Here is a 19,897-nt window from a genome sequence, read left to right as displayed (position 1 = left end):
TGATTAAGAAAAAAAAACAAGTTAATTTCACAAAGTATGTAAACAGACATTTGTACAATCAAGAGGTCACAGTCAATTGTTCTACAGTCAGTGCGTTCTACAGTCAACAGATTTCCACAGGAAGTGCATTCTACAGTCGGTGCGTTCTATAGTCAAAAATTCTACAATTGGTTCATTTTACAGACATGATTCTACAGTCACGAGCCACGTGACTTGAATCATATAAAACTTTGAAAATTTCAAAAAGTTTCATCAGTTCTGAGCAAATCTCAGACAGGATACAACTCTGCTTTTTTTTGTTCCTTGTGAGATCCTTGTCAGCAGCAGAAATGGAGCAAAAACACCAAGACTTGATTAAGGCAAACTACTCGACATTGGTGAAGAAGATGATGACTGTTCCTGTTGCGGGACATCTTTACGCCTCAAACATAATTACCGATGAAATGAGACAACAGATAGACGCTGAGAAAACCAGCTATGACAAAAACAGAAAATTGATCAGCTTCATTTTACGTCGAGGTTCGAGAGCTTTTATGGGACTTAGAATGGCATTAATGAAAGCCAATCAAGCTGACTTATCCCGACTCCTAATGAATAAGGATGATGACACAAAGTCTGAGTACGAAAAGAAGCTGGACATGGCAAGATCATTAGTCGTTAGTACTAAAGAAAGAGGAGGTTCCAGAAATCAATCAAAGAAAGTCGATCATCAACAGTCTCAGGAGCCAAGATGTAGGATAAGTTTGGATGACTTTAATGACCTATTCCTCACCGTCATGCCTTTTAAGGGGGAGATTTACGTCCACATCCGTCATTTCACAGAATCGCATGGTCGTTTCATTGCCACCAAGAAGGGAGTTACCTTTCCTTTAGCCCGTTGGTTAAAGTTTGAATCTCTTTTACCAGATATTCAAGACTACATTGACAATACTGGGAAAGAAGATGAAGAAGTACAGTGGCATGTTGGTGGAGGTGTGTTCGTTTCATTATCACCAGGTTATCCGACAGTGGACATAAGACACTTTTGGAAGCCAGACAATGTTCAAGAACCTATACCTACAAGGAAAGGTGTAACTCTAAACAGAAACAAAATTGCCAGACTTATCGATGTCATCGGGGAGATGCATGAATGTGTTCCAGAACTAAAAGACATTGAACTTTGCATGCTCAGCGAGTCTCATCAAAATCAGCTTGGAATGTTAAGCTGCCCGGAATGTACCCCCTTTGGTTACGATCCACAAGACAATATATCAATGGAATGTAACGCAAGTGATTTACAAGACATGGAAACCATTGAGAATGATCTTGAATGACAATGAACACTAATCCAACATAATTAATGATATGGGTGTAACATATATTTATTATTTATTAAGGTCTTCCGTCTTCACGGAAGACCTTATAGTGATTCTATTGTTTCTTATTTATTAGGGTCTTCCGTCTCCAACGGAAGACCCTTCTATTATTCTATTGTTTCTTTTTCACTTTTTTTCTTATTATTATTATTTTTCTCTATACCAATTTTTGTGCAGACGATTTCTCAGAGACGGCTTGGTCGATTTCCTTGAAAATTTCAGAGATGATCGATAATAATGTGAACCTTATTCATTTTTCTTAATTTTTTGAAATTCACTTCCGGTCACAAGTTATCGCCCTTTAATCGATTTTTATATGACATTTTTGTCCGGACAAAAACTCAAAAACGATAAACGCTAGAAGGCTGAAATTTTCAGGAGTAATAGACGACATATTGAAGATTTGTACCTATGTTTTCAAAATTTCCGGAAGTGCCTAGTATGGAAGCTCGGTAGGGGTCAAAATTTAGGACACGAATCTTGACTGATTTTTTGAGACATTTTGCATCATATCTTTTAAAGTATAATTATTTTGTTAAAACATACTGAGCAATATTTGTGCAAAATGACAAGATCTTTAATATAATATCAAGAAAAAAGTGCTGACTCATCACGTTAAGGGCTGAGAGGGGCCAAAAGTATTTAGTCGATAACTCTTTAACAGTCAATATTTTCTTATTAAATACTGAAGCAAAAATGTTTATCTCAACAATCTACAACTATATATTACAATTTAAATGTCGTATGGTACATAAGTAGGGGCCAAAAGGGGCCAGAATGCTAAATCTTTTACGCTGTATATCTCAAAAGTGGGAAATATTTTGATAAGTAATATTGAACAAAAGATGTTCAAAATAATGCTCTGAACAATATGCAACCTTTCATTTTTTGTTAAACGTCCCCATTAAGGAGTTGAAGGGTTGGCCCCTAAATATTTCTTTTACAAAAAACTCGAAAACGAAAGAGAATGTCTGAATAGTTGTTGAGCAAAAAGTGTTTAAAATCCTGAGAACTTTAAGATGAGATCAAGAAAAAGGGGCTGAGCACTCAAATTAAGGGCCGAGAGGGGCCAAAAGTCTTTAATCGATAACTCTTTAACAGTCGATATTTTGTAATACATTACTGAAGCAAAAATGTTTATCTCAACAATCTACAACTATATATTATGATTTGAATGTCCTATGGTGCATAATAAGGGGCCATAAGGGGCCAGAATGCTAAATCTTTGACGCTTTATATCTCAAAAGTTGGAAATATTTTGATAAGTAATATTGAACTTAAGATGTTCAAAATAATGTTCTTAACAATATGCAACCTTTCATTTTTCGATATACGTCCCCTTTAAGGAGTTAAAGGGTTGGCCCCTTAATATTTCTTTTGCAAATAACTCGAAAACAAAAGAGAATGTCTGAATAGTTGTTGAACAAAAAGTGTTCAAAAACATGAGAGCATTAAGATAAAATCCAGAAAAGGGGCTGGATATTCAAATTAAGGGCCGAGAGGGGACAAAAGTCTTTAATCGATAAACTCTTTATCAGGAAATATTTTGTTATACAATACTGAAGCAAAAATGTCTGATGGAATTCTAGAATATTCTTTTCGTATTTGATGAAATCGAGTTATGTTAAGTAATATTAGTGTATTATATGAAATGTTTTGTTTAGTATTTGAAGTTCCGTAGAATGTCTCCTTAATATGTATATATATGAAAATGGTACTTAAGTGTGTGTTGAGATGTGCCGTGAAAGTGTAATGAGAAGTGTTGTATAGAGGTTATATATATATGTTGAAAATATTGCCGCGAAGTAATACACTGTTCTGATTGGACAGTTGTTGTCATGACGTGATGACGTCACTTCCGGTGCGGGAGAATTTGAATCTAGTAAATGTCTTATATTCGGTGTCTGTGCTTAGTGTGTTGTAATTTGATTTTTTGTATGTTTGAGTTGAATTTGTTGGTATTGATTGCTATATGATTTTAGAAAGTGTTTTGGTGTTTCAGAAATGTCGTGAGAGCTTTAAGATTATATGAAGAAAAAAGGGTTGATCCCTAATATTAGGGTGCATGAGGGGCCAAAAGTCGAATTTTTAAGTCTTAATGTCCAATGTCTGTTTACAGATTATGGAGGCAAAATTGTTCTCTTTTACAATCTTTATCATTATTTTAGATTGAAATTCTCAATCAAAATCTTATCTTATCAAGAATCGGACGGAAGACCCACTCGTTGCTCGCAACGAGATCGTATCTAGTTATTATTATTATTCTTTTTTTGACAAAATTTTGTGCAGGCGATTTCTCGGAAACTATTCAGCGGTTTTTCACGAAACTTTCACAAAATATGTGTCATTATACGAAGTTGTTACATCCGAAGAAAAATTTGGAAAATGTCATTCCGGTTCCAAGTTATGGCCAATTTCCTGATTTTAAAATGCGATTTTGTCGCCCCTTTTTATCAAAAATGGCTGAGGATATGAACTGGAGACTTATTGGAGATGATAGATCATGACTTTGTGGTTTGCAGAATTGCCTTCTCGTGCGTCGTCAGCACTTCCGGTTTCTGCTGGAAGCATACTTAAAAAATGCAATTTTTCAATTTTTTTGTTTTTCAATATTTTTCTTTGATGTTTTCAATTTAAATAGAGACTCATTTGCAAATGGGTAATATGTAATTTCTTTTAGAATCCAAAAAGGCAATCTCGAGATATTTACATTTAAAAATTTGAAGCGGTGTTTTCAATGGCCGAATTGTTAGCGCGTTGGATTGTCACGCGGGCGACCCGGGTTCGCTTCCCCGAATTTCAAATATTTTTTTATCACTTTTTCTGCTAGATTTTTCCTTTTTTATTTCAGAATCGGACGGAAGACCTCTCGTTGCTCGCAACGAGTATTGTTCTAGTTGTGTATCTATCTTTTATGTTACTATTTCGTTTTAACAATATCAAAATAAAATAGTTCAAAATATACATTGTATTTTTTTTACAATGATATAAAATGTTACAGTCGAAGAGAGAGATCATTATTATGTTTCAGTATGCCAAACTATACGGATTACTTAAGGGAGCTCTACTACACCCCTGGTAAACCGGGGGCATATGCAGGGCCTGAAAAATTATATCAAGCTGTTAAACAGGAAGGCAAATACAAGATTGGTAGACAGAGAATAAGACAATTCTTAAACAATGAAGATTCTTATAGTCTGTATAAACCCATTCGAAAAACATGTCCGCGTTCAAAGGTGATAGTGAACACCATTGACTCTATGTGGGATGGTGACTTGGCAGACGTTTCAAACATTGCATCCCATAATGATGGATTTAAATTTTTATTAGTGCTTATTGATATATTTAGTCGATATTTATTTATAGTCCCCTTACAAAACGTTTCAAACATTGCATCCCATAATGATGGATTTAAATTTTTATTAGTGCTTATTGATATATTTAGTCGATATTTATTTATAGTCCCCTTACAAAATAAACATCATCAGAACATTGTTGATGGTTTAAAATCAGTTTTCCAAAAAGGACGAAAACCTAGCACCCTTAGAACAAATAAGGGTAGCGAATTTAAAAATCGTTGGGTAAAGGCGTTTCTGAAAAAAGAGGGAATAAACGTCATATACACTCAAAATGAAACAAAAGCAAATTATGCCGAGAGGGTAATTCGAACCATGAAGAACCTAATGTATCGTTATTTCATGAAGAATCGAACCTACCGTTTTGTGAATGTTTTGCAAGACTTGGTAAACAGTTACAACAATAGACCTCACAGATCATTAGGTGGGAATGCTCCAACCAATGTGAACCAAGAAAATGTCGATGAAATAAGGCTCGAGTCTTATCTTTCGGGGAAAACAAAACTAGATCTGACCAAAAACAATCTGAACCAGTGTAATGAATCAAGCAAAACAAAAGTGAAAAAAAGAGTGAAACCCTTTTTCAAATTAAAAATTGGAGATAATGTCAGAATATCACAACTAAAATACCCTTTTCAAAGAGACTACCAACAGAAATGGACAGAAGAGTTTTTTAAAGTGAGTGAAAGATACAAACGAGGTCAATTACCTGTGTACAAGGTAAAAGATTTAGCAGACGACCCTATAGAAGGTACATTCTATGAGCCTGAGCTTCAAAAAGTCATAAAGTCAGAAGACGTTTCTTATGGAGTGGAGAGAATTCTTAAAAGAAGACGTCGTGGTAAAGCCAAAGAGGTGTATGTAAAATGGGCTGGATGGCCAAAAAAATTTAATTCATGGATTCCGGAGAGCTCTCTGGAAAAACAATAAAAGCCATCATTTTTTAGCAATTTCTCTCATTCAAAATGAATGTTCGAATGGTGTTGACGTCTACGGACAGCTCTGAATATTTTGAAAATAAACCCAATTGCTTTCGAGTTCAATTAAATAAACAGATTCAATTTGACGGATATTGGACTGTTGCCCTGACAGAATATTCTACAGAGAGTTGGTTGTCATCTAAGAAGAAATCAGAGTTGTTTGTGTGTTGTGATATTTGTGAGGAAACCAGACCTGTTTACTCTCACGATTTCGCCGTATTTTGTACGGATTTTTAGTCCTAAATACGTCTCACGTTTTGCTTATATGAAAATACGGAAATAAGAAATATATACTTGTTTAGAATTGAGAAGTTAGTTTTTGTTATGATCTGTCTCAGTTCACCCTTTTTAATCGCGTAAAAAAGATTTAAAACACAGTAATGTCGGTTTGCCAAAATGCCGTGTTATAAAATGACCATGACCATGTTATTAAACCACATTTTAGTAATCAGACAAGCAGTTGTTCTCCATTTATATATGTTAAAATGATGAAAAGTGAAATCTTACTGGCAAATGCCAAATCTCACGGACAAATCTAATCAAAAATACTGAGAGACAACGATATGGGTAAACAGGTCTGGGAAACGATAATTGGGGGAAAAGAGGCACCCCTTCTAAGACGCGTATACCTAGGTGAGAAACTAGAAAGTATCACTTACACACTACCTTATTACATTCCAGTTAAAATTAGCCAATTACAGCAGATCGCTATATATATAACAGGCAGAGAACGAAACTTAGTTTCATTCTTAAACGGACCGGTGACTGTAACACTTCATTTCAAGAAGTTTCCATACGTTTTATGATGAATAGCCGAACGTACGTGAGTGATCCCAGAATATGGGAAGCTTTCTACAAGAACATGGCAGAGAAAAAATTCAACCCTTACAAATACAAGCCAAAACAAATTGGGAGAGGTGTGAGAAGTTACAAGTCTTACGTCATCCCACTGAGGCCTCACTCGCAGTTAGAACCTGTAGAAAACAGCACTCAAGTGACTCCAGTAGCTGCTGTGGAGGAAAGAGCAAAAGTGGAACATGCCAAGGACGTTAAAGAGGGTGTTCCATTTGTCAAAGTACAGGGAAGTATAAAAAGACCACATTCACAATCTTCTGTCATTCCTTCAAAGAAATTGAAGCCAACAACATCTCAAAGTCCGGGGAAAAAACAGTCAACTAAATCTGCAAAACAAAAAAAGGCCTCAGCAGTGAAGAAAAAGAAGACTGTTAAAAAACAACGAGCGCCACGCAAGAAAACACAGTCGAGAAAAAAGAAAGAATTTAACATTGACAGTTACAGAAGTGTCTTTAAACAGTAAAAATGGCATTTTTAAGCAGTGATAATAAAGACATAGCTCAACCAATGGAACTCTCTCTTTTTGCATCCCCCACAAACCAAGTAGCAGTCGAGAAAGTATATTTTACAGAAGCAAGACCAATTTCTAGCATAGGTGTATCTGACACACCCATCGAAACCGTAGTATCAGGCTCAGGAGCAGAATACATTGATTTAAAACGAAGTAAATTGTATGTAAAAGCCCGAATTGTGAAAGCAGATGGATCGACAATGGCAGCAAACGAAAAAACTGGTATCGTAAACTTACCCTTGCAAAGTATGTTCTCCCAGATGGATGTCTACTTGAACAACAAGTTAGTCTCTTTCAATACCAATAACTACCCGTGGAAGGCTTACCTCAAAACAATTTTGTTTAGCGGGGAAGACGAACTCAGTTCACAAAAACAATCTGAGCTGTTTTTTAAAGAAGAGGGAAATCTTGAAGATGCGAACGCATACAATGGAGGCAATGCCGGTCTGGTCCTGCGGTATGGTTATACTCAGCAAAGTAAAGTTTTTGAGCTGGAAGGAAACCTAATGGAAGATATCTTTGATATAGATAAATATCTAATAAACGGAGTAGACATCTACATCAAACTGTTTAGGTTCAGTGCCCCTTTTGTCATCATGTCTGCCAATAGTACTCCGGCATACAAATTAGAATTACAAGACGTTGTGTATAAAGTGGTCAAAGTGCGGGTAGATCCAGGTGTTTTACTCAACCACAGTAAACAGATTGAATCCACCCCTGTAAAGTATACCATATCAAGAAATGAGCTGAAAATGAATACCATACCCAAAGGATCTACCGAGTTTTACTGAGGCTTTTCATTCATACCTGCTTCATTAGCTGTCGACACAGGTTGAGTGGCTGATGATGATGTCTCTATGTAAAAAACATATACAATTATTTTATTTATTTATTTATTTGTTTATTTTTGCATTTCTTTAAAAAACCGAAATCTAAGGAATGTTTACAGTACATTACTACTGAGGGAAATTTATCAATAATGTCACGTGATGTAACATAAATAACGCCTCTGGGAAAAAAGCTGACCTCCTAGATCACGTGGTTTTTCATTCATACCTGCTTGACTAGTTGTAGACAGAAAGGTGGTTTTAGAGATTAATGGCGTAGTCTCTGGTGTCTCTGAAAAAAAAACCCAATTATAATATTATTATTTTAAACTACAGTTTATCTTAATCACACACATATACTACACGTCTTTCAATTAATTAATTTAAAAATAAATAAAAAAAATTGTTTACATTACCACTTCTACAGATAGTATACAAAAGTCAAGTAATTAACAATATTAATTCAAACGTATATACCTGTTTGCCCGGACTTGGTCAGCATAGTTGTCTCTATAAAAAAAACTATTACTCATTAAATCTTACTTTTGTAAAACAACATGTTATTGGACATATGCAATTATTTTATTTATTTATTTTTGCATTTCTTTAAAAACCGAAATCAAAGTAATGTTTACAGTACATTACTACTGAGGGGGAATTTATTAATAATGTCACGTGATGTAGCATAAGTCATGCCTCTCGGAAAAAGCTGACCTCCTAGATCACGTGGCTTTTCATTCATACCTGCTTGAATTGTAGACTGAAGTGTGGTTTTAGAGATTAACGGCGTAGTCTCTGATGTCTCTATGAAACAAGAGGCCCATGGGCCACATCGCTCACCTGAGTAACTTGGGTGATGCAGATCTTTACCAGATTCCCCCTCTTGCTATACCAATCATGCCCAACAACCCCCTTCCCTTTTTTATTTAAAAACTTTAGAATCTACACTACCCAAGGATGCTTCCACATAAGTTTCAGCTTTCCTGGCCTAGTGGTTCTTGAGAAGAAGATTTTTAAAGATTTGTTCTATATATTTCTATGTAAAACTTGGATTCCCTATTGTGGCCCCGCCCTACCCCCGAGGGTCATGATTTGAACAATTTAATATTTACACTACCCAAGGATGCTTCCACATAAGTTTCAGCTTTTCTGGCCCAGTGGTTCTTGAGAAGAAGATTTTTAAAGATTTGTTCTATATATTTCTATGTAAAACTTGGATTCCCTATTGTAGCCCCGCCCTACCCCCGGGGGTCATGATTTTAACAATTTAATATCTACACTACCCAAGGATGCTTCCACATAAGTTTCAGCTTTCCTGGCCCAGTGGTTCTTGAGAAGAAGATTTTTAAAGATTTGTTCTATATATTTCTATGTAAAACTTGGATTCCCTATTGTGGCCCCGCCCTACCCCCGGGGGTCTTGATTTTAACAATTTAATATTGACACAACCCAAGGATGCTTCCACATAAGTTTCAGCTTTCCTGGCCTAGTGGTTCTTGAGAAGAAGATTTTTAAAGATTTGTTCTATATATTTCTATGTAAAACTTAGATTCCCTATTGTGGCCCCGCCCTACCCTCAGGAGTCATGATGTTTACAATTTAATATCTACACTACCCAAGGATGCTTCCACATAAGTTTCAGCTTTCCTGGCCCAGTGGTTCTTGAGAAGAAGATTTTTGAAGATTTGTTCTATATATTTCTATGTAAAACTTGGATTCCCTATTGTGGCCCCGCCCTACCCCCAGGGGTCATGATTTTTACAATTTAATATTTACACTACCCAAGGATGCTTCCACATAAGTTTCAGCTTTCCTGGCCCAGTGGTTCTTGAGAAGAAGATTTTTTAGTGACCCCACCCTATTTTTGTCTTTTTTTGATTATCTCCCCTTGTAAGGGGACTTGGCCCTTCATTTTAACAATTTAAACTCCCCTTCACCCAAGGATGCTTTGTACCAAGTTTGGTTAAAATTGGCCCATTGGTTCTTGAGAAGAAGTCGAAAATGTGAAAAGTTTACAGACGGACGGACAGACAGACAGACGGACGGACAGACAGACGGACGGACGACGGACAAAATGTGATCAGAAAAGCTCACTTGAGCCTTCGGCTCAGGTGAGCTAAAAACAATTATAATATTATTAAACGTGTGAGATATTATTTTAAACTACAGTTTATCTTAATCACACACATATACTACATGTTTTTCAATTAATTTACATTTTTAAAATAAATAAAGCATTCTTTTACATTAGTACTAGGGTACTACTATTACTACTACTACTACCCACTACATATATAACAATGTCACATATGTAGTGACCATGATCGATACTTTTTAATAATAAATTTCGAGGGTATGTATACCTGATTGTCCGATCGTGGTATCATGCTTAGGTGGGGGTGAAGGACTGAATGTTGCCTCTATAAAAAAAATATGAACTAAAATCATTATCTTTGAAAATATAACAGATTATTATAATGACACATACTACAGTTTACTTTATGTTGAAAAGAAAAGGGGTGTTACATGTTTGTCTTTGAACAGAAATATGACGTAACAAAAGACACACACACACACAAACACTTCACGGTGTCACGTGTCGGGGTAGCTTGCTACCGTTTCATTTATTTGAAATAAAAAATATAGTTCATAATTTCATTGCAAAGTCTGATCTTTATGTGGTGAATTCGGGAATTACAGGGTTTACACGCACACCCCTTTTAAGCAAAAAAAAAAAAGAAATCAATAATATCACGTGACGTAGCAATTGAGCCACACGTTTGTGTTATGCGACTATTCAGTGTGGAGGTTACTTGATTACAACTTCTTTATAAAATACCTACAACCGATTACTACATATTTAAAAAAATAAAAAAAAGATCATTCAGTGACACACTGTGACCTTCATATGTTATATTCAGGAACTACCGTAATAAGAAAGGGGTTGATTTACACATGTACAAACATCTTTAGCAGAAAAATCAATAATACCACGTGCTTTGCGTAAGCCACTTGTAAAGTGTTGACGGGGGACTGGTTTTGAAATGATACTTCATTATGTGGCGGATTCATGATTTACTGTTCCAAAAAAGGGGGGGGGGTCGAAATCAAATTTACATGCGTTTTAAATTTTGTAAAAATCATAATTTGTACTTACCACAAATACGACCACGAAGATCTCGAATCTTGATCATGGCAGGGTCCCCGAAAACAATCACCCTGCTATGTCCAAAGGATGTCACAAACACCTCACGGACTTCCGTCACATTTACCCGGACTTCTCGACAGTCCGGCCAGTAACATGTCAACACCCTCCTGTCTACAGGTGCATTTTGCACCGATACAATGCATGCCATAATGATTACGAGCGTTCTGTCGTCTATCTTGCAATTAGATCTACACACTTTGACTTGGTCATATGTGCACGTGATGAAAAAGCGCGCGAAGTACCCCGGTCAACATCTCCCGGACGTATAGAATAACACCATTTATCACTTTAATGATTTTTTTTTTTGTTTAAGAGTGTCTGTTTAGAAACTATCACATAAAAGATGTATGGTAAACAATTGTCAACAGAAATTGTTTTGTTTATTTGGAGGGGAGGGATGGGGGATAAGGTATTGACACAGTTTATAACCTTATAGATAACCTTTTTTTGGTACAGGTCAGGGATCAGCTTATCTAAGTCATGTTTTACAACCTAAATCAGAATTCTTAACTAAAGTTTTTTTTTTCTAATCCATAAAGGTTTTTTTGAAGTCATGTGTCAAAATGATGTAGATTCTGTGTATTTATTAATAAAAATAAAAGTATGAGCTGTTCTCTTTTGTCAGGCTTAATTACTCTTACCTTCCCCTTTGTACATATACATGAATGTTATGTATGTTTATATATGTCATGTACCATTTACATGGATTTGAGTGAATAAATTGAAATGAATTAAAATAAATAATAACCTTTTTATATTTCTCAACTTTAAGATGAATAACTATAACTAATATTTTATCTGAAACTAAATCCGATTGAAGAACTAGTACTCCAGTTATACATACAACATCGCTCGATCGTGATATGGAATCGTGGATTGATGAATTGTGATATTGACACTTAAGTGGCTGTACTTTTTTCAGCTCTTTTTTACATAAATTCTAATTTTGATTGATCGGGAGTTGATCAAAATTGTTATGGAGTGTATGTTTATAATAATTGATTATTAGATTAATAAGGCTTTAGAAGATAAGTCAACTCGAAGAAGGATAAATACTAATTTATGTTTGGCGCAATTTTCAAGGTTACACTTGACAAACTTCTTTTTCTGAACACTTGGGTATTGATGAACTTAAGAGTTACAGTGGAGACGCGTGATAGTTTGGGCGCAATTTCCAAGGCTAAATTGACATACTTTTTTCTTAAACACACTCATGTAGGTATAGATAAACTTGTATCCTTTTGGAGTTACACAAGAGACGTGTGATAGTTTTGGCGCATTTTCTTTCTGGATATTTAAATGAAATTTTACAAAATAAAGACAAAAATAAAGAAACAACGATTAATTTAATTGCAGAATAGAGTAATTCAATTTCATTCCACAGAATGTAATTACAGACATTACGAGACCAACATCATATTTCCATACAATATCTCCGTTTTGAAATTAATAATCTTTATTTATATGTTAAATGACTTTTTATGCCTTTTCTGAGCTTCAACATATATCTGAGATATTGTCTGGTTTAATAACTCCAGTTAAATACAACATCGCTCGATCGTAATATGAAATTGTCGATTGATGAATTGTGATTTGGGAAATAATTGAATTTATTCGGGTCTTTTTAAAATAAATTTAAATTATTATTGATGAAGAGTTTATTAAAATTATGTTGTCTTTAGTTTTGCATTGAGAAGTTTTAGAAAATAAGCCAATCCGTAGAAGGATAAATGCTACGCAACAGACGCATGTCAGTTTTGGCGCAATTTTCAACTATGCTGACTTGACATGAACGTTAATACCTTTTTAGGACTTTCTCAATGTTGACCCCTCAAAAAGGGACATAAAGCCCCTATATCGACCTTTGTAAAATCATGATTTAGATTCCCACCCAAAAGCGAACACCTATAAATACGCGATGTTTCCTTCACTCCACCATCAGTCGAATAATTACCATTATATACTTAAGACAACCCTCCTCTTCTTCCAACATAATGGCGCAGAAATACCTAGACATGATGTAAGTGAATTTTTCCTATTTCAATTTTAAAATTTTGTAAAACTAATAAGATATGTATCTTAAATGTTAAAATAATAAAGCATTAAATCAAATTTAATTTTTAAAAAATCCAATTTTTTTTGTGATCATCTTTGATAATATATTATATAAATACCCCCTTATATATTTTGTTATATTTTTTAAACATTTTATAAATGTTATTAATGTTATATTATTTTTTTAAAAAAGGGATCAGGAAAAGGCAAGAACTTTCAAGGATTTCGAGGATGAATGGGTGGCTTTAGGGGAGGAACTCTGTCTCAATGTATTTCAACCAGGGTAAGTCGAATGCTAAGAAAATTGAGTATCAATTCTACAAAAATAATACAAAAAAATTACAATATTTTTAAATAAGAGATATATTACTATTTGAAATAAGTTAAATGTATTTTCTATAATTACACAAGAAAACTCCACTTTTTAAATATAAAACCTAACATTGATATTGATATAGAAATTCTCCTAAAGAAGAAGAAAACACCCAACCCATCTCTCCAAAAAAAAGAAAAAGACATTTATCCGAAACGGAGGATTCTTACATTTTAAATCAAAGGTAGGTTTTATTTTTATGAATTTCTTTAACAATTAGTTAATATTATGTGAACGCGTAATTGTTTATATGTTATACCATATTCAAACATTTCATTTTGAGACTTACTATACATGCATTACCTGAAATTTCATCTAGGACTTGACGTAACATTGTGAGTTTGTAAATATTTGATTTATCTGCAGAAGACTAAAGCATCAAAAGAAAAACGATGACGATAGGATAATCACTAATTTAAGGTAACATATGACTATGTGTTTGTGTGTGTGCGAGAGGGTGTGTGTGTGTGTGTGTGAGAGGGTGTTGTGTGTGTTTTCATTTTTACAATTATTTTTCTTTAATTTTTTATTGATATACTATGGTACATAGTATACATATAATACAAGGGAAATAAATTTCCAACTTTTGAATGTTGCATATAATGATAGTTGTTATTACTTTATTAAATTTTGGGGAAAAAATAGTAGTTATCTTTCCGTTTTTTTTTTTTTTGTATTCAGAAAAAGGGACCCTTTAAGGTTCAAAAACCTGGAGGAGAGGATAGGAGAAGACGGGCCTCGCGGGTGTTGGTCCTCAGAGGGACTAAAGACAGTAGCGACAATTAAGCGGTACTCGCCCCAGTTGCTGTAATACAGCGCCGCCGCGACTAGTACTGGGTTCTTGCCCCAGTCGCCGTCCCTGTCACTTGATTGCAGCACCACCGCGACAATTACCGGGTACTCGCCCCAGTCGCCGGATTGCACCATATTGACCTCGGAGGGACTCAAGGCAGTTGCGAAAATTACCCGGTACTCACCGCCCCAGTCACCGGAATGCAGCGCATTAACCTCGGAAGGACTCAAGGCAGTAGCGACAATTACCCGGTACACACCCCAGTTGCCGGAATGCAGCGCCGCCGCGACCAGTACTGGGTTCTTGCCCCAGTCGCCGTCCCTGTCACTCGATCGCAGCACCACCGCGACAATTACCGGGTACTCGCCTCAGTCGCCTGATTGCAGCACCACCGCAACAATTACCGGGTACTCGCCTCAGTCGCCTGATTGCAGCACCACCGCGACAATTACCGGGTACTCGCCTCAGTCGCCTGATTGCAACACCACCGCAACAATTACCGGGTACTCGCCTCAGTTGCCTGATTGCAACACCACCGCAACAATCACCGGGTACTCGCCTCAGTCGCCTGATTGCAGCACCACCGCGACAATTACCGGGTACTCGCCTCAGTCGCCTGATTGCAGCACCACCGCAACAATTACCGGGTACTCGCCCAAATCACCTGGGCAGTCTAACACTACACCGCCTATGGATTTCTTAAAACGTGTAGTTGGCGGTGCCTTCCCCCTTCATAGGGAATTGGGTGCCCTACATGAATTGGTCGACAGCATGAGAGTCGACCTGTTGCAGACATCGATGCTGCTTGATTATGTTAAAAATTTTTTAAAGAGTTATAAATTTTAAATTCAATTGATTATACGTTTTTTTCTCATTGAAAAAGACTATTATTGTGTATCATAGTGTACCATTGTAAACAATGCCAAGAAAGTTAACTCTGGCAAACATTGTATGAAACATTTACATGTTAGAGTTACTTTTCTTTCTATAATTCAAAGGGATTGGATTACCGAGTGAGTTGCTCTACTTTTTGAGAGTCCTCTTGTAGTAAATTCTAAGTTAAACTGATTATCCCTATAGATTTTTATACCCCCCGCTTGAAAAGCGGGAGGGTATATAGTAATCGGTATTTCCGTCCGTCTGTACGTCCGTCCGTCCGTCCGTCCGTCCGTCCGTCTGTCCGTCCGTCCGTCCGTCTGTTACGCTTTGGGGTACCCATCTCTTATCCGTAACTCCTCTCATACCACTGAATGGAATTTGATGAAACTTTCACAGAATCTTTATTACATATTGCCATTGTGCACCTCCTATTTTACTTTTTGATCCGACACATATTTTGGGTTTCCCGGCCACAGGAAAACATGGACTTTTTCACCAGTTATAACCATATGGGAGGCGGGGGGTATCATTTAGTGAGCTCATCGCTCACAGTACCTCTAGTTTGCTTATTATTTATGAAAATGAATGAGTCATGACAGCATGAGAGACGACCTGTTTCAGACATCCATGTTGATTGATTATGTTATACATTATCAAAGAGTTATAAATTTTAAGAGCCATTCTCTGTAATGATTTGAAATTTTATATAGGAGCTGTGGCACGCATAGTCTCAGAATTTCTCCAAACTCTCTATGATAAAAGTCATTGATACCCTAAACTGAAATCAGGCAAAAATTGGTTGCTATGTTTTACAGTTACCATGGCAACATGTCTTAAAGTTCGAAAAATGGCATTTTTTAACATGTTTAGAGCCCCATAGTTAACATTTGCGGCAAAGCAAACAATTGGCAATGACTGTTTCCAAAAGTTGAAGGTCAGATGTCTCAAATGCATGATGAACATATTTGGCAAATCAACTATTACATACGTTACTATGGTAACAAAGTATTCAAAAGTAAAAAAAAATATTCATTGAATTTTATAAAGTCATACCCGTAAAAATAAAAAGCAATTGTAGGGTGAAATGTGACCAAATAATAGAAAAAAGAGCCTTGAAACATATACCAAGAACAAAATATGATATTTCATTTTGGTTGGCAATGGTTGCCAAGGTTTTTATATCACAGGGAGCCTTCAAAGTAACACTCTGTATGTTTAAATCTGATCCTATCTTTAAACCAGAAGTCTCTGTCGAGACTGTAGCTCTACTGGTTTGTACTTATCAAAAACCATTGCATTATTTTATGTATCATTGTGTAGTCTACTTGTGTGCCAACTTATTTTGAAATCGAACCAAAACTGTAGAAGGAGTAGCGTTTTAAAGGAATTTCACATAAAATTCTATTTTTATTAACCATGGCAACACCGTTCATTGGAATTAAAAACCGATGCACTATTCTATGTATCGAAGTTTAGTCTACTTTTGTGCCAACTTATATTGAAATCAGACCAAAATTGTAGAAGAAGTAGCATTTTGAAGGAATTTCACAGAAAATTCTATTTTTAGTAACAATGGCAACACCGTTCATCGAAATAAAAAACCGATGCACTATTCTATGTATCTTAGTGTAATCTACTTGTGTGCCAAGTTATATTGAAATCATAACAAAATTGTAGAAGGAGTAGCGTTTTAAAGGAATTTCACAGAAAATTCTATTTTTAGTAACCATGGCAACACCATTCATCGAAATCAAAAACTGATGCACTATTCTATGTATCATAGTGTAGTCTACTTGTGTGCCAACTTATTTTGAAATCGAACCAAAACTGTAGAAGGAGTAGCGTTTTAAAGGAATTTCACATAAAATTCTATTTTTATTAACCATGGCAACACCGTTCATTGGAATTAAAAACCGATGCACTATTCTATGTATCGAAGTTTAGTCTACTTTTGTGCCAACTTATATTGAAATCAGACCAACATTGTAGAAGGAGTAGCATTTTGAAGGAATTTCACAGAAAATTCTATTTTTAGTAACAATGGCAACACCGTTCATCGAAATAAAAAACCGATGCACTATTCTATGTATCTTAGTGTAATCTACTTGTGTGCCAAGTTATATTGAAATCATAACAAAATTGTAGAAGGAGTAGCGTTTTAAAGGAATTTCACAGAAAATTCTATTTTTAGTAACCATGGCAACACCATTCATCGAAATCAAAAACTGATGCACTATTCTATGTATCATAGTGTAGTCTACTTGTGTGCCAAGTTATATTGAAATCATAACAAAATTGTAGAAGGAGTAGCGTTTTAAAGGAATTTCACAGAAGATTCTATTTTTAGTAACCATGGCAACACCGTTCATCAAAATCAAAAACTGATGCACTATTCTATGAATCATAGTGTAGTGTACTTGTGTGCCAAGTTATATTGAAATCAAACCAAAACTGTAGAAGGAGTAGCATTTTAAAGGAATTTCACAGAAAATTCTATTTTTAGTAACCATGGCAACACCGTTCATCGAAATCAAAAGCCAATGCACTATTCTATGTATCTTAGTGTAGTCTACTTGTGTGCCAAGATATATTGAAATCATAACAAAATTGTAGAAGGAGTAGCGTTTTAAAGGAATTTCACAGAAAATTCTATTTTTAGTAACCATGGCAACACCGTTCATCGAAATCAAAAACCGATGCACTATTCTATGTATCTTAGTGTAGTCTACTTGTGTGCCAAGTTATATTGAAATCGAACCTAAACTGTAGAAGGAGTAGCGTTTTAAAGGAATTTCACAGAAAATTCTATTTTTAGTAACCATGGCAACACCGTTCATCGAAATCAAAAACCGATGCACTATTCTATGTATCTTAGTGTAGTCTACTTGTGTGCCAAGTAATATTGAAATCAGACTAAAATTGTAGGAGGAGTAGCGTTTTTAAAAATTGTTTACAGACAGACGGACAGACAGACGGACAGACAGACAGACAGACAGACAGACGGACGGACGCCGGACGCATTACTATCGCATAAGCTCTTCTGGTCTCTGACCAGTAGAGCTAAAAAAGCAAATTCCCTCATAACTAATGATCAATTTTATAAGATGTTGGTGTGCTCCAAGTTTTCCCATTTGAAAAAATTCAGATAAGATTCTTCAAATAGAGCGTTGCTATGGAAATAAGCAGAAAATATATGCTTAAAAACCTGAAAAATATTTTCTTTCCTTGGATACGTACCCTTAAACGTAGATTCCCAAAGCTTTTATGATTGATATTTATTAACAGCTAACTTGACTTTTAATTTTGACTATCATCCAATCTCTAAGTGGATGCAAGAAGTTGGCACACAGGGTTTAATATTGATGTTAAGTTCACAAAATCGGACATTTTCCCTTCTTGGTAACCATAGCAACAGTGTTGTTTTATTCATCAAATTTTATCAATATATGATTTTCAACTTCAGTTCTAACATATTAAGTACTATTCAAGCTGAGTCCTTTAATTTGTTTCTTAATTAAATGGCAATTTAATTCTTAATGCAGCGAAAAATACTTCACTTTTAAGCACTGGTACTTTGTTTCCATGGTAACACTGCAAAGTAGCAATTATACCTAATATTTCTTATGGTTTTGGTGTTGCAAGGTCCTAAGGATACATATTTGCCAGTCTTGAATTTTCATGTTTTTCCTCAAGACAGTAGCATTAACCCAATCTTAGTTACCGGTTTTGCATGGTTACACTGTGTTACCATGGCAACCATAAAAGTTATTTATAGTATAATATTGCTTATACTTATATACTTAAGGTCAAACATTTTCATTGTTTTTCTTAAGTCGTTGACTGAGTTTGAGCATGTAACACCTACCATTAGTGAATACGGAGTATTTTTCAGCATATTTTAGCATTTTAAATGTATTCCAAATGTACCCTTGGTTACCACTTACTTAAAGATATATTCTAAACAGTTACTTTACAGTATAAGTGACATCAAGGTGTCATGTTTTTGTGAGAATGGTTTGTTTGCTTTTTCTAGTTTTTATTAAGCCACAGTCAAGATTTAAAGTGGCTGAAAATCTCGATTTTTCAAAATTTTCCGGCTGTTGCCATAGCAACCGAGACACATAGCAACGAAATTTTGTTTGATATTTGTTCCTGGTGTCAAGTTCTAAGCATGGGTGAAGTTTCATCAAAATCGGTGACCATGCGTGGCAACGAAGTTTAAGTGGTTACAGAGAATGGCTATTAATTTCAATTGATTATACCTCTATGATTTGTTTGTATTTTATTAAAAAGACTACCATTGTTTTAAATAGTGTACCATTGTGATTTTTAAAGAGTTAAAAATTTTAATTTCAATTGATTATACCTTAATGCTTTGTTGTATTTTATTGAAAAAGACTACCATTATGTATCATAGTGTACCATTGTGAACCAGCTATTGTTTCAAATGTCTGATACAAGTTTCTTTGAAACGCAATTCTTTTAAATCGGAGGAACCTAGTTATGTTGTCCACTGATTTTTACCAATAAATGATATTTAGAGAAAATGTTTATATCGTATAATATCACAAAGTTTATCTCTTATTAAAATCTATTTCAAAGGGTCATTTGTGTTGTGTTTCATTTTCCGAAATTATTCAGGTGCTTACCGTGAATGGGTCATTGGTTCTGTGACTGTAAATGATGTAAATCCAAGGACTTGTCA

The 19,897-nt window shown here is 35.2% G+C and overlaps 3 protein-coding genes across 3 annotated transcripts in view; 2 read left to right on the top strand and 1 right to left on the bottom strand.

Annotated features, from left to right (window-relative positions):
- LOC134247070 (uncharacterized) overlaps positions 1-1,313 on the top strand; it is a 2,310-nt gene extending 997 nt beyond the window's left edge. The window contains exon 1 of the mRNA XM_062729411.1: positions 1-1,313. This exon is cut by the window's left edge and continues 997 nt beyond it. Coding sequence (XP_062585395.1) covers positions 330-1,313 — 984 coding nt within the window. The 5' untranslated portion in view covers positions 1-329.
- A 6,528-nt stretch (positions 1,314-7,841) lies between these two features.
- Positions 7,842-11,704, bottom strand: LOC134247074 (mucin-2-like). Its single transcript, XM_062729415.1, has 5 exons — positions 10,248-11,704; positions 8,629-8,688; positions 8,362-8,394; positions 8,114-8,176; positions 7,842-7,912 (listed from the first exon to the last, which is right to left on the bottom strand). The coding sequence occupies exons 1-5, from the start codon at positions 10,330-10,332 to the stop codon at positions 7,842-7,844; spliced, it is 312 nt and encodes a 103-aa protein (XP_062585399.1). The 5' UTR covers positions 10,333-11,704.
- A 2,627-nt stretch (positions 11,705-14,331) lies between these two features.
- LOC134247073 (DNA-directed RNA polymerase II subunit RPB1-like) lies at positions 14,332-15,830 on the top strand (the record flags this gene model as incomplete). The annotated part of the gene is made up of 2 exons (XM_062729414.1): positions 14,332-15,145; positions 15,814-15,830. Coding segments are annotated over 2 exons (831 nt in total), but the record flags the coding sequence as incomplete, so codon positions are not given.
- Positions 15,831-19,897: the final 4,067 nt, after the last annotated feature.

This window comes from Saccostrea cucullata, unplaced genomic scaffold (genome assembly GCF_032062105.1).
Source record: "Saccostrea cucullata isolate Sc308-1 unplaced genomic scaffold, CSIRO_AGI_Scuc_v1 ctg16025, whole genome shotgun sequence".
Classification (NCBI taxonomy): Eukaryota; Metazoa; Mollusca; class Bivalvia; order Ostreida; family Ostreidae; genus Saccostrea; species Saccostrea cuccullata.
This window is presented reverse-complemented; position numbering and strand designations above follow the sequence as displayed.